Source organism: Agrilus planipennis, unplaced genomic scaffold (genome assembly GCF_000699045.2).
Source record: "Agrilus planipennis isolate EAB-ADULT unplaced genomic scaffold, Apla_2.0 scaffold237, whole genome shotgun sequence".
Classification (NCBI taxonomy): domain Eukaryota; kingdom Metazoa; phylum Arthropoda; class Insecta; order Coleoptera; family Buprestidae; genus Agrilus; species Agrilus planipennis.
In genome coordinates this window covers 329,313-345,249 of record NW_020438951.1, presented here as the reverse complement: position 1 = coordinate 345,249, position 15,937 = coordinate 329,313, and the positions used below count along the sequence as shown (strand labels likewise).

Genomic DNA, 15,937 nt, shown 5'->3' with positions numbered 1-15,937 from the left:
CCATATTTAAAAGGGCACCAACCAAAAACTACTGCGTAGAATTAATTGGAATTTTTCACACACAAGCCTTGCTATATGAGCTCTCAAAGCATATAAAAATTATACGGCTTAAATGTGAAGTTGCGCGCAAAAGAATACAAGTAAATCCTCTGTCGGGAAAAAACGAAATGACTTTCCGAACAACCCTATACATTAGTGGTTTATATTTTTATTTATTTTTATGATTTTGTTGATTCCATACAGATTTTGTTTGCTTATTCAGTGTAGGTATTACATGTAGCATGTAGGTGCGTAGACGTATGTAATTATAATTTTTTGCTTCACATAGTACGCAACGATTTTCCAATTACTGGTCGGGACATTGGGATTGACATCAATATAAACAGAATGAGCATACCTGCGCCTGATTAACAGGAGATTTGGTCCGATGCATCCGTATTATAAGTTGCAATTTGTACTTACATACGACCATTTGATACGTTCGTGTTTTGTCCAAACAGGTATTCATTTATTTGACGGTCGATAGCAAAACATACGTTCGAACGATTCAATTAAAATAATTAAAAGGAAGAAAGTGCATTTCCCTCTTCATATCTCTGCAATTATTATGTAATATATTCTGAATCGTTTCTTTACCACGAAAGTTTTAATAATGTACGCCAAAAGTCAGGATCGAACCTTTCAATAAAACAAAATTTAATCTGCTTGGTTATTTATTAAATCCATAGTGCGAATGGGAGATTTTTTCATTTCTTTTCACTTTATTAATTTCACTATGAAAAAGCCTTCGGCGTCTTTTTAGATGTTCTTTAATTCTAACATTAATAGTCCTACCACTTTGACCAATGTATCGTATAAATCTAATACATAACGTCAAAACTAGGATAACAGGAAAGTTAATGTTTCACCATGAAGGGGAGTTAGATATTATTTTCTGCTTTGTTGAAGATAAGTAAACGAAGTATTTCTTTTTTGTTAGGGAGTAGATGGAAGGTAAAAAACCTTACTTACAAGATCTCAAAATATCCTAAGAAACTAGTCAAGAAAGACGTCGATGCCGAAATCGCCAAAGCTTTTGCCGTATGGTCGGAATTCACCGATTTAAAGTTTAAACCTTCTAAAGGACAAGTTCATATTGAGATCAGCTTCGAAACTGGCGAACATGGAGACGGAGATCCATTTGATGGTCCCGGTGGAACCCTAGCTCACGCTTATTTCCCCGTAAGTGAATCAGCAGGGAGCTTTTTGCCCTTTAAACACAACAAATCTTAGTTTCTCTTTTATTATATTTAAACGTACCCATAGCAGACAGTTTAGAAATGACGAAAGGGAAACATTAATTACACAGGTCAACGAAAAATGAAGTACTTAAGAAAAAAGACCGAAGAAGACTCTTAGAATTTGTTTAGCAAGTCAAAATTTTTCATATGTCTAAATCCCAAAACTTAAGAACTACAATTTTTCAAAATCCAGCTTTGATGTGGCAATCACTTAACATCGTAAACTATTTTGGAAACTATATTTTTGGTCCTAATTTCTTGGTTCACGTTGACCTGTGTTATTAGTAGGCTTTACGTCCAATTTTGGTAAAAAGGGAGTACAATTTATTCGCATTGATTAATTAAAGTCTTCAGCAAATAACTCTGTGACAGAAGTGTCTGAAGAATTTAGGTCCTCTGAGTAGGATAATATATAGTCATTTGTTGAAGGTGTTTGGTGGAGACGCCCATTTTGACAACCAAGAGCACTGGACCATTTCGAGTTATCGCGGAACAAATTTGTTCCAAGTTGCTGCTCATGAATTCGGTCATTCGCTGGGTCTAAGTCATTCAGACGTTCGATCAGCTTTGATGGCACCATTTTATCGGGGATATGATCCAGCATTCTCTTTAGACATCGACGACATCGAAGGAATACAGTCTTTGTACGGCGAAAAGACCGATAAAACGGATAACGACGACAGCGACGGAGGAGAATCAGTAGGAAAACCCACGGCAATGACGCCCACCGAAGACAAGGAACTTTGCAACGATCCACGAATCGACACGATTTTTAATTCCGCTGACGGAGAGACGTACGCATTCAAGGGCGACAAATACTGGAAGTTGACCAGGGAAGCCGTAGCTCCAGGATATCCCAAACTAATATCTGAAGGCTGGCCAGGACTACCAGGAGACATAGACGCCGCATTCACTTACAAAAATGGCAAAACTTACTTCTTCAAGGGCAAACAGTACTGGCGGTATAACGGCAAAAGGGTCGACGGGGATTATCCCAAGGATATTTCGGAAGGATTCACCGGTATCCCAGACGATATCGATGCTGCAATGGTGTGGAGCGGGAATGGGAAAATTTATTTCTTTAAAGGTAGTAACACCTTTACAATATCATTAAGTATTAAAATTTTTAATAAAAATGTCATTCTTCCAGGTTCGAAATTCTGGAGGTTTGACCCGTCCCAACGACCCCCTGTGAAGGGCACGTATCCGAAACCGATCTCAAACTGGGAAGGACTGCCCAACAACCTCGACGCCGCGTTCCAATGGACCAACGGTTACACATACTTCTACAAAGATAACGCGTACTATCGGTTCAATGACAGGCAATTCGCTGTTGATTCTGCAAATCCCGCGTTCCCCAGGTCAACAGCTTACTGGTGGTTCGGCTGCAAGAGTTCGCCGAGGGGCACTATAGGTACCCGCTTTACGTCGAACGGATGGCTACTTGCTGACGAGAGCGATTTTAACGGAATCCCACAAATTGATAGTAGTACGGGAGATGATATTTTCGACACAGGTAGGGCACCCAGAAAAAAATCGTTGACAACTCTTTATAACTATTGTATGAACTGCTTTTCTTCTATGTTTTCTCTATATTTCGGATCGCGCATGAGACAATTATTACTGACTTACAATTAAGTAGTAGGAATGCTAGAAATCTATTACCTAATCTTCGTAGATATCTCGTAAACAAATGAGTTTTTCTTATTTGTTGATGTTAGTAAATATTTGAAATATTAATGTGAAAATTCATTTTCATCCATTAAAAACTTCCTCAGGAATGGAAAATCGGAAATGAATTTTCACATTAATATTGCATATTAACCACTATTAGTAATTAAAAATGTCATAATATTTGAAATCTACGTTTAATTCGAATTGTTTTCCACAATAAATCTAAAAGCAGAAAATTACTGCTTGAATGACCAAAAAATAATCAAAAAAATTAGCATCAATAAATTTTCCGTTTTAGTTAATTTCTGATTTTAAATAAGTCTTTCCAAAATAAATTCATTTAAATATTATCAAGTTCTGATAAGTGAAAATATTAACAAAACTCTGAACGTATTAAACTTGAGTTTCTTAAAATTTGGTACAAAAACAGAATTAGAATTTTAATATTTCAAGAATTTGCTGGAATTTTACTAACCATTAATATTAGCCGACGAGCATTTGCATGAAAAAAAAAGCAACCATAAAATTCTAATTAATGATCTACCCCATTTATCATTAAAGACAAACTTCCCAGGAACCCGCATAGATGCATAAAATAATATTAATATTAATGACGTACTCAACAGGATTTCTGCGCTTGATCTTTCCATTTTAACGTAAATTTATAATGCCTGTCATTTTTATAATCGCTCTCTTCAACAAGTATGTATATTTCAAATAATTTTTGAGTTTTTGACGCACTTATTATTGGTGGCGGGCACCTAAAAATCATGCAATTATCACATACATACGTGGGATGATGTAGATATCTGCGGACTTTTAACTCATTTTTACGAAGGCGTACAAAAGCATAACGTATTTCTTTTTTTAATTTAGACTTGTAACTCAATATTTCTACTTCGAATTCGAAATTTCGAGATACAAGTCGTAACTATTACATTAATATTATTTATTCCATCGCGCATCGGATTCACAACTACTAAAGCTTCGCAGAAATTACTGCGAATACGGACGCGTATGCAAAAAAATGATGCAGAAGTTCCGCAGATATGCTTTGCTTTTTTCATCGTTTGTGTAGGCATATGTAACCTTGCAAGTCTTCCTGTGTGTATTTTCTGATCTGCTTTATTGCATTATTTATTATATGTAAGTACATAATTCACGTAGAGATAGACAGGCAAAATACAACGTACCATTTCATTGTTGGTATCGTTTATGTTGTTTGGAATCATCGCATCAATACTAACAATGTATAGACAAAGGTGTAAAAAAAGTTGGATGCAGTTGGCATTTTGAATAAATAAATAATAAAATGCACGTCTGGTGACCCTGGCATGTGTAAAAAAAATAGTTTGGTCGCTGTGCATGACATACCTATATATATAGCGGTTGTATACTTCTTTGCATTGTTGATATCTATTATAAACGTTAGTCCTTCCTCAATAATTATTATTCGATAAAGTCAATAAGATAAATTAAATACAGCATGATTAAAATGCATTTGAAAGTTCGATTAAATACAGAGTGATTTTTAGATTTTGTAACTAACATTAGGATGGTTTTAAAACATATACAGTTCTAAAGACATTTTTTTTGAAGCATACATATAAACAATATTTAAAACTTTTTCTCTAACACCAAAAAGTAATGTTATTAAAACCAATTAATACTTAATTGCCACGCGAATTAAAAGAACATAATATGTTTTCTGATACTTCATTATATATTGCTTAACTTCTGATATTTCTGGTAGATACCAAAAGTATTTTTGAACATCTGCAATTAATTAAAGGAATAATGACGACCAAAACTCCTAATGTTAGTTTCTGATCTTGTTTGTAGCATTTTATTAGAAAAAGCCATACGCAAATAACAAAAACAACCCCCTTCATATACGGAGACAATTAAAAGTAAAATTTTGTTTCAAAAAAATAGCTAAAAATAGTCCAAATAATTATTATAATTTTTTACCACAGAAATAGTTAGTTCTTTATTGAAATAGGGTTAGTGAAACGCGTAAGAAAATTTTGAATTTTCCCTAAAAATTTACAAATAGATACCATTTCTGTAAATAGTTTTTAATCAGTTATGTAGAAAATAAACATAAAAAAAGAATTATTTAAATGAATTAGCAAACTATATATATCTACTGCTTTTGTACAGCAAATTTCGTAGACTTTATTCGTTCAATTTATTATTGTGTGTCGGTGAGTAAGGGACCTAATAAGGGCACAAAGGTTAGGTCAATAGGGTAAGGGTAGACATCTGTCACGTGGGTTAGCACTATGATGAAAATGCTGTTGCCACGCATATTTTTTAACTATCACAAAAAAAATAAAAGACAAGGTAATTTCTCGAAATCGTGAACAATGAAGTAAGAAGAAAATTCTAAACATCATTAATTAATTGAAATATGTTAAATTATTGGACTCATTTCGATCTTCTACAACCCCCTAAAGGTTCTATCAAACATTTTCCTTTTTGTTGTATGAAAATTCCAATCTCTCCTAATATAATTTATTAACCAAGTAATCGACATTGAAAAAGCCTTAGCTTAGATCGGAAAGCTAAACGTCGGCGGAGTTACATAATAAAGAACAATTCACTCCCTTCTGACTGCTTTTAATTGAAAGTATCATTAGGGATGATAGTACAAACCATTAGCAATCTTTTTCGAAATTCTAAATTTTTAAGTAATAATTATTTTTAACATTTTTCTTACACTTTAATTATTAGTCGATGCTATACTGTTTGTGTTAATTTGTGAAATTAATTGTGAAAAAGTATGGTCATTTGATGTTTTTGATTTTTCACGATTTCCGAGATTTTCCTCGAACCAAATAGGGCTTGCTCTGTAAATAAATGCTAAAACTTCGGTCGGAAATTTGCGTATGGTTTGCATTCTGCACAGCCTGCTTCGTTGCGAATTTAGTGGCAATTGTTTTTTGACAGTTATGCGTAGATGGTTTTTTAATATACGGCACGGCATTCCAGAGTCCAACCCCAAGCGCAATGCCAGGTACTGAAGACGCCGATTCATCGAAAAGTATGTTTTTCGTGCTTCTTATTTTATAGTAGTCTATTACGGTTTTTTTTTTTGAATAGTACATTATCAATTTTGAAAAGTAACCATTGTGACAAGTCCAATTTCATTTTATACATTTCGCTATGACGCTTTTTACCCCACGTTTTGCTACAACTGCCAATCAAAACTTTTTTTTTAATTAACATAACGCTTTGTCTTTTTTGTTCTGGTGACGTCTGAAGCTGTTGTTTTTTTCGTTGTCTAAAGGATTAACAATTGAGAATTACCTTAACAAACGAACTCAAATGTACATTCTGATTACCCCATAACTATATTAAATTATTTTTGACCTTATCAGACTAACCGATAATTATTTTAAAGCATACCGAATGTTTTTGGTAACAAATGTGTAAAAAAAAACAATACTATTTATGTTTTGTGAAATAATTAATAATTACGTATAATTACAGTATTTCTCCGTCATTAAAAATTGATAACTAACTAATTAATTTATTAATATCAAAAGGGAAAAACCAAAACTATTGATCATCAAATTTTAATGTCGAAGAAATAAGCAGGTTAATGAGTGATGACAAATACTAATGAATATTTAATATTGTTAGATGAACACCAAAAAAGCAATCCAACAGGTGAATCTTCGGATGGGCCCTCGAACGAGCCACGGACGTCGCAAGGTAACGACGATTCAGGTGTTGACCATGTGACGTCATCACTGATAGTAATAACAGTGGCGGCGCTAGCGGTCGCACACTTGGGTTCATAGTTTCGTATACGGATACTTTAAGGCGCGTGTGTAAAACATTATACCTAGTATTCTATCCAAAGTAGTCGTTTTATAAACGACGACATCATTTAATTAAATGGACAACTGACTGATGAGAACTCAACTAATAAAATTATTGAAGTGTGATGTATTAGAAATAAGAGAAGAATGTAATGATGATACTACCTATAGCTTTAAGTTTGTTAAACATCTCAGTTTTTATTTAATTAATTCCAGAAAACCACGAAACAGAGATCAACACGTATGTAAAATAATAGCTTTTGTTTGAATACAGTAAAAGTTGCTTATCCACGGGTGAAAAAATTGCAACCCAGTTCCTGCATTCGCGGCTAAAACTTTCATTATTCGCCGATGCAATCGGTAAACAGAAAAGGACTCGGTGTCATTTATTAAGGGGATTGATCGCAATAGACCGCTGTGTAAATTTTTTCGAAAACATGGATTTCTATTCTAAACATTGTAATTTAACACTGCAAAATAAATATCTAATTTTTTTGTGTGGTAACAGACAAAGGTTCACACTTACTCGGTACGTTTTTGGTTTTCAATAATACGGTCATCAAAAGCTTTTACAAGTACTTAAAGTTGATGCTTCTTGTAGGACACGTATTTTCAATAAAAATTAAAAAATTAAAAAATGGCCTTCGACAGGCGTTAGAATAAAGCTTTATCTATCTTACTATAAAATTTCAAACTTCTATTCCAAACATTAAACTCATGATATCTAGAACCGATAAGCATGTTTTTAATCTACGGTGCGTGTACTACCGAATCCCCTTAATGTATCGGCATTTTTAGAGTATGTACTGCTGGTACGTGTCCAGGCGACTTTTATAAAAGATGTAACCGAGTGGATTAATTTTAAAATTCAAAACAAGAAAAAATTACTAAATTTTTTAAACTCTTGTCTAAAGCTGATTATAACGATTAATTTTTAATTGCGAATTTATTCCATACTAATTATTAACATATTTATGGAACGTATACCCCGCGAATAAAGAGCTTTTACTGTAATTAATTTAATTTTTTCCAGAATCAAACTTGACAGACGTTTGATCTCTTCTTCGTCTAATTTTTATTTGTTATTTAATCGCGTGTGTGAGTATGAATTTAATAATTTATCAACGTAGACAACGTGTGGAGCTTTACGATGGGACCAAAAATTAATTTGAAATAGAATCACACAACAGTACAGTATTTAGAAGAAGTTACAACGAAAATAATCATGACGTATACATTAGATTGACGATCATTATTATTGTAAATAAATACATGTAGTGAAATCTCAATATTTTATAATGATTTCGTTAGAGACTTGTCCAAGTACTGTATTAAACTATACGTTCTTTTTGTGCGTTTTAATTAACAGTTTTGTTGTTGATGTAGGCCCGAATGATTATTATATATATAAAATACATTTTTTTTTACAAATCCGTTTTTTCATTTACCTATTTCAATTGCCTTTCGGTGTTACCCTTAATTTAAACCGTTAAGAAACCCCTGCAATCTCGGATTACGATGTTGGATTTCTGTCAAAAGTGGTCATACATTACAATCAGTGAGTGAACAACAATCAAAAATCATCCCCTGTTTTCCTGCTCTGAAGGTTCGAATTTTTTTCCAAATTCATATGACACCAACTTTGTGGTGTGCCATTTCCAATAAAAAAAGAATTATCAAAATCGGGCTATTCTGTCCAAAACTTGACGTGGTCATACATTACAATTAGTGAGTAAACAACAATCAACAATCATCCCCTGTTTTCCTACCCTTAGGGTTGGAATTTTTATCCAAATTTATATGGGACCAACTTCGTGGTATACCATTTCCAATAAAAAAGGAACTATCAAAATCGGACTACTCTGTAAAAATTTATGCGTGGTCATACATAAAAAAAAACAAAAAAAAAATAGGCGTCGACTTGAGAACGTCGTTTTTTTCGTCGGTTAAAAATCAAATCAAAGAGGCAATTTATACTTAATGTAAAACCCGCAATCGAATCTCGACGTGGAAAAAATTGAGTTAAACAAACGGACGGATTCGTTTAACAAATCCTAACAGCTTTTCATTTTGTTGGGTTGACGATTACAAGGGAGAGTTTTGTCTCTAATATTTCAGTGTTGATAATATGGACGCGCTAATGAACGGTGGTGTTTCTACACAAAATGCCCGGACACAACTACGTGTATTAATCTAAAACATGACACGCATAATATAAAGGGCAAGGCATCACATAATTTAGTTCGGGAGACTTGACGGAACTTGCGGCTGTTGTTTAATTTTAAGGGACTGCAAACTAACCGGCCGCGGTCGGCTCTGTCAGGATGCTATCTTCATTTATTATATTTACGTCACTAATGGACCAGAAAGAGCAGTTACCTTATTTTCAAAAATAAATAATATAAATATGTAATGGAACACATAACTTCCCATGTGTCAAAAATCTTAACTAGAATTGTACAGAGGAGGATTAAAAAAAGGACGGAAGAACTATTAGGGGAAGATCAATTTGGATTTAGAAAAAATAGAGGAACGCGAGAGGCCATTCTGGCTTTACGGGTAACAATAAAGAAAACGATAGAAAAAAGAAAGAGTGCGTACATATGATTTGTAGATTTAGAAAAAGCTTTTGAAAATGTTAAATGGGACAAGATGTTAAATATACTTAAAAATGTAGGGATGAGTTAGAAAGATAGAAGAGTGATACTTAGTTTGTATAAAGAGCAACAGGCAGTTATAGAGCTGGGGCTGCAACGTAGAAAAGTAAATATTAGGAAGGGTGTCAGACAGGGATGCAGATTGTCACCTCTACTTTTTAATCTATACATCGAAGACGTAATCAACATCATTAAAGTCAGTACAACTGTAAGGATAGATATATAGGGGCAAAAGATTAGCAGGCCTAGATTTGCAGATGATATAGCAGTATTAGCATCCAGCAAGGACGAGTCAGAGATAGCTTTAAATAAAATGGAAGCGGTATTGACAAAACAGTATTGTATGAATATAAATAAAAGTAAAACAAAAATACTGGTATGCAAGTGAAGAAAAAGTAGGGAAAGAGCGAATATAAAGATAGGAAACGAAAAACTTAGAAGAAGTGACCGATTTTAGGTATCTAGAAAGTCATATAAATCAGGACAGAAGGAGTAGTATTGATAATTAATTTGATTAGTTTATTTGGAGCTCAGCGCTGTACGGGTGCGAAACATGGACGGTGGGCGCAGCGGAAAATAAAAAGCGTTAGAAATATGGTGTTAAAGGCGAATGATGAGGATACTGTGGATAGAGAAGGTAAGAAATGAAGAAATATTAGAAAGAATAGGAGAACAGAAGACTCTATGGAAGTGAATGTCAGTAGGACACCTTCTCAGGCATGAAGGTCTAGTCAGAGACATATTAGAGGCAAAAACGGAAGATAGGAGGGGTAGAGGTAGACCTAGATTAGATTACTGTTCGGAAATAGTTAAGGATATGGGATGTTTCGTTTGAACAGAATAGTTCACTTAGACCACGGCCCTATAGCCCGAATCTTCGTTCTACCGTGGATTCCGGCCGTGAAAGCCTTTGTTCTGTTATGGGTTGTTCTAGTTTTAGAAAAATTGGAAGATTAACTAGGGATAGGAAAGAGTGGAGGTACGTGTCCAACCAATCTTAGGGTTAACGACCTTATAATGATGATGTAATCGAATGAGTTTTAAACCTTGTAATGTTGCAAATGTTTCCATCATCCTTCTGTTTTTGTCGCTCCTCAATGGTTTTTCTTTGCTTTGTGGACCAGCATCTAATACAGCAATAAATCGTAACGATTTTCTGTTCTGATTAAATATTCGAAGAAGAAACGATTATCTGCTTATTCCAATCTCCTAAATAATGAAAAAAAAAACGGTTTTTTCCTCTAACGGCGTTGGGGACAAGCCATTAATCATCCAAGTATCGGTTTAATGTTGCAATAGTCGAACAGATATAGAATATATAGATTTTGGCCGCCGTTCAACTCCTGTATCGCGTTAAAAAAGGATTAACTTCTTTCGTCGAAAATAAATTAAGTTACTATATGTAATGGATGGAGAAATAAAATGTAACTGTTTATCGATATTTTAATAGCTCTACCACGCCATAAAATCCCAGCACGTTTTTAAACCCTTTCGATTGTGTTGCAAACAAAATAAACTCTCAATGTCAATACTACGAATAATGTGACGGTTTCTGTACGCCCATGTTGAACCGCAATGGTATTGAGCATCGTTGACCAGATGTTCATTCATTATAAGAAATAGTGGTAGCAAATGGGTACCAAGTCTGGACTATAGAGTGGGTGGGTATGGATCAATCTTCGCGACTTTTTCTTCGAGCATTGACAACCCCACATCTTTTTTGTAGTTAATTCCCGTTTTACAGCATGTCCTATTTAGATTGATCTGGCCCTGATGTGGGCACCCTATTTCGACCCTTTAACAGGGATGTTCTATTGAGCCTGATCTACCTTTAATGATAATACCCTATCCTAACCTTTTTATGGCATGTCCCATTTGAAGTTAAGGTTAGGGTACGAATTGCAGCCCCAACTGATACAACCTTCTTTGTAAATGATTACCAATAAGACAAGCTGGAGCGTCGTAGCAGGCTAAGAGATGGTCTAATTGAGATGGTAATAAGCGTAAGTCATACTCAGCACTGTAGCCAGAAGTCGAACGAACGAAAAATTCAGCCCCAGCCTTTTGGAGAGTTTTCTTTTCGGATTACCCTTATATTTCACCTGGGACATCTATATAATCTTATTATGAATCTAAATAAGTAGTTCCTGTATAATTATCCATTGCATTTGAATCATATTTAGTTTAGATGACTGAAGATGCATTGGATATTATTAAAATTTGTCACTTAACAGTAAAATTTGTCACTTAACAGCAGGTATATCTTTAATTCCCGGCTGATCATTGTTTTTCTGTTTGTTTTTAAATTGGAAAACATTGCGACCAGGTTTTTTTCAAACGTTGCACCTTCTGCTTTGCCTCGGCGCGCCGCATTACGTCGATCGGCGTCCGGGTAGCGTCTGGTGTTATTCGCGTTGTCGCCAACGGCAATTTCTGGCGGAAATCTCATCAAACGATGAGATCGAAAGTGTTACTTTTGGTGCGATATGTCACATATAACAGCCAACATCTTTTTCGGTTCCGGACGACTGGTGGCGCTTTTTGTAATCATTTCCGTCGATGTCGTTTTCACAGGAATAATAGGACAACCGGCTTGTTCAATTCGATACCTATAGCTACTGCAATTTTTTTTTTATGATAAACACACACTGGAGAACCTTCACATACGAATCAGTTTTTAGGAATAAAAATTAACTATTATCAAATCAGTCATGCTTACAATGACCAGAGATGTTTTCCTCATATTCAAGTATTTGTGAGCAGTCATCTAATCTAGTTTAAATACTTCTACTCATATTTACTCCTGTTCCTGCTTCTATTATGTCTCTTTAGTCTAGTCCTTAATGTCTCAAAACATGTCCTACCATCCTCTTTTGATGATTGTTAACTATCAGTATCATCCTTGACCTTAACCTAACAAACAAATTTTTGGTCTTTTGTTTATGACAAAACTGAGGCCGATTTTACTCATAATCAGTCAATATTTTGGGGCAACAGCAAAAGTTGTTGGTTATTATTTGGTGTCCTTTTAATCGTTTGTATAATTGACTATTAGAATGAGTTTTCAAGAAAAATTTTTTGTTTGATCCTTTTAATAATCATGTCTTTCTGTGAGCATTTTTCTACGTCGACAGCCAAAAATAAACACCAAATTATCTTTCTAAATAAATTCTTTTTAAGAAGAGGCCATCCCGCGGTAGACGTCGGGTTGTCAGCCTAGTTAATTATATATCGTCTTATAGAGAGTTGGTTGGTTTCCTGCGCTAAGGAATCCTAAATGTTCCCTTTACTAGCTGAGAGAGATCCTTGTATATTGTGGAACGAATTATGTATGTATGTATGTGTGTTGGGCCAGGACGTCGGTCGTCGGCAAGGAAGGACAACGTGTCGGCGGCACCTGGCCGTGCGTGCGTGTGTCATTGCAGCGGATTAGCGGCGTCGGCGTCGTCAACGAGCGGCGCGGCGTCGCTATCGTCGTGTTCATGCCGCTGCGAGGTGGCGCGACGATTGATTGGGGGTGGCTATCGATCGTGGCGGCGCGTGCGCATCCCGGGCAGTAACCGCCGCACTGGTGCCGTGCAAAAGAGACTGCCGCCGGCACAGCTCGCACCCGGGCGGGAAGTACAACCGTGACCGATATTAACCTCCTTCCAAGATGGCGAACGTTTCGGCAACAGCGACAATACCGACGAACGTTGTTGAAAAAGCAAGAAACTGCTGCACCGGACTCGCACAATTGTCGTCCTCGTCGACATCGTCTCCTTCGGCGTAGTAGTGCTCGTCTTCTTCCAAGTGCAACTCTTGCCATCCCATCCTATCCCATCCCGTCTCGTCTCATCCCATCGTTATAGTGTACGCGAGTGTGAATGTGGAAGAGTGAGCGACGCGACGCGCGGTCGAGGAAGATGTGATGTTGTTGTTGTGCTGCGTCCGTGCAACTGCCGTCGTCGTTGCCGCCGCCGACGTCGTCGAGTCGAAGAATGTGGCGACATGAGCGAGGGCCGTCTTCGTGCGGAGGACGGAGGACCGTCCGTCACAACCACCACGTTTTCCGTTCAGCTGTTTCTCTCGTGGTTTCTAATTCATCTGTTGTACAGCAGCCAAGGCAGCAACAAAAGCAGCATTATCGTCGCAATCAGAAGCTGGCCTAGCGGTCGTCTCTTCGGCCGAGTGAAAAAGTGCCGCAGGTGCATCTGGCGTGTGGCCCCCGGGGGCGATTGGAGCCGCAAGGGGGAGGAATACTCCGGCCGCCCGCAGCCGCGATGCTCGCGGTTTCCGTGACCGTCGCCGCCACCGACGACCGCCGAGCCGCCGCCACCGCCCCCTGCCTCGTCGCAGAATGCCCCGGGCCCTCCTGGCGGGCCTGGTGCTGCTCCTGATGGCCGGCCACCTCGTCGTGCTTGCCGCATCATCGTCCTATTCTTCTTCTTCCTCTTCTTTTACTGTCGCCCATACCAATAGCCACATCACCCCCACCACGACCAGCACCACCACGACCACAAAACCAAGTGTTCGACCATTGCAGAAGCAGCAGCCGCCATTTCCACCCTTTCTACTACCGTTCGCAGAAGGACATCAACAACAGCAAGATCAAGAACAAGCAGCAGCAGCAGCAGCACCTCTCGAAATCATCAACCCTTGGTTGTCGGCGTGCGACCTGCAGCCCGCGAGCGCCACCGACTTGCAGGGCGCGTGCTCCGCCACCATGTGGGGCCCCGGGACAAGTATGTGCCTGCCTTCATGTAGGCGCGGCAACGACGTTCACGCTGATGACATTTTGTTTGCTGCTAGTAAAAATAAAAATAATAATAATAAAAAACGTAACAGTAACAGTACTAGTAATCAGTGCCTTTTTTATTTGGAAGAATCGCACAAAGACGTGGTGTGCGACCATCGTCGCGGCTACTCTCCGGAAGAACGACGGGATGTGCTCGAAAAGCTCAGGATCCGGCATTGTTGCGAGCACTCCGTCCTGTCCGCGTTGCCGTTTCCCGCGGTGCCGGGGGACCACGACGACGTGCTTCGTAACGACGACGCCTGCCACCGGCTGCTCGATGCTCTGCTCGAGGTGGACGCGCTCGCCGCGCGGATGTCCTGCGAATACGCGGAAGTGCTCACTCGTTACGATTGCGGACAAAACTATTCCATAGCACACAACTGCAACGACTGCCAGGTAGGCAATGTCATTTTCCTTCATTGATGTTACAGTTTGTGGCCAGCAAGGGACCTTTAACGTCAGTATTACGCTCCGTTATTTCCCTTATTATCCTTTTAACATCCACCATTACGCCAAATCTCTAACATCTACCCTGAGAAAGCATTAGGAAGATTAATAGAATATAACCTTCATCTAGTATCGGCAGTGCTTCTTTTCGTGCCTCACGAAATAATTAACTTATGTTGTACTTTTATAACATTAGTAATAATAACAGCAATGCTAAATTCATTTCCATTATTTGTGTCTGATTGTCCTTTTTGCTTCATCTTCCCTCAAACCATTTCCTTGAGAATTGGCTTATTTGCAGGCGCCATGTTTAAAAAGTCATTGGAAATTATGACTTTTTAAAACTCTCAGCCTTTAAGTCCTTTGGAATGGCAGAATTTTTACTGACTAATCATGTTGAAGTTGGATACAAATATGTTTATACATTTTCGCTGATGGTAAAGTAAAAATCTTTTGAATAATGTTGTCAGAAGAATATCAAATGTTTAATTCTAAAACAGTATTTCATTCTAAAGAAAAACTCATTCTGAGACCTATTCAAATCGTAACGAAATCCGCAATTTCGGTAATAATGATTGACGACGAAAGAAACGTTGAAATCGATTGATGTGGTCGTGAGGTCTCAGCAAAACTTCCTTTGCGTCAACTCTAGCCATTCGACTGGAGCATGACAAGTTACCACTTAGGATTTACGTAGACTAGAAAATACCGTCCAAATTTAGACGCTGGGTACTGCTGACGGTGATCACATTTGTGTCATTTAGAGATGTATTTGTCTTGTAAAAGTTAAAACTTTAATGAAAAATTCTGATATAACGATAACATCCTGGATACCGAAAGTAAACCTAGGAAACCCTTGACTCTTTTAATTTAATTCCCACAATGCCCCATCATCTGCTAGCTCAGTTTCACCGACTTTGGTTACAAGGCGAAAACGTCGAATAAAATTTTATAGATGTCTATGTAAATCTTAAAAAAGTTAAAATTGATTGCGGCTTTCCGGCATATCACACACCCTTAGCCGTTTTTCTCCCAATTTTCGAATCGAATGGGGCCACCCTTGAAATATAACCTATTCCATAAAAATAGAATTATTAAAATCGGTTCATAATAATTACTTTTCTTATGCAATAGTCCAGTCGTTAAAAAATTTCCGCGACATTTTGCCTACAGATCAAGAAAGAATCACAACTTTTATTATGAAATCGGTCACGCATTCGTCCATGTGCCTGGCACAGTCGCTCTTCTCAGAAAGCGTTTGATATGAAAACG

The 15,937-nt window shown here is 37.3% G+C and overlaps 2 protein-coding genes across 7 annotated transcripts in view; both read left to right on the top strand.

Moving 5' to 3' along the window:
- The window catches only part of LOC108741148 (matrix metalloproteinase-14), a 58,883-nt gene extending 51,912 nt beyond the window's left edge, over positions 1-6,971 (top strand). For 2 of the 6 annotated variants that reach the window (XM_025974828.1, XM_025974829.1), the window contains exons 4-7: positions 980-1,221; positions 1,710-2,367; positions 2,431-2,796; positions 6,603-6,971. In XM_025974828.1, coding sequence (XP_025830613.1) covers positions 980-1,221; positions 1,710-2,367; positions 2,431-2,796; positions 6,603-6,763 — 1,427 coding nt within the window. In that variant the 3' untranslated portion in view covers positions 6,764-6,971. Of the gene's footprint in view, positions 1-979; positions 1,222-1,709; positions 2,368-2,430; positions 2,797-5,906; positions 6,001-6,602 lie in introns of all 6 variants that reach the window. The other 4 variants (XM_025974833.1, XM_025974832.1, XM_025974830.1 and 1 more) reach the window with 4 other exon arrangements.
- A 6,792-nt stretch (positions 6,972-13,763) lies between these two features.
- The window catches only part of LOC108741152, a 67,088-nt gene continuing 64,914 nt past the window's right edge, over positions 13,764-15,937 (top strand). Inside the window, exon 1 of the mRNA XM_018475837.2 lies at positions 13,764-14,614. Coding sequence (XP_018331339.1) covers positions 13,781-14,614 — 834 coding nt within the window. The 5' untranslated portion in view covers positions 13,764-13,780. The remainder of the gene's footprint in view (positions 14,615-15,937) is intronic.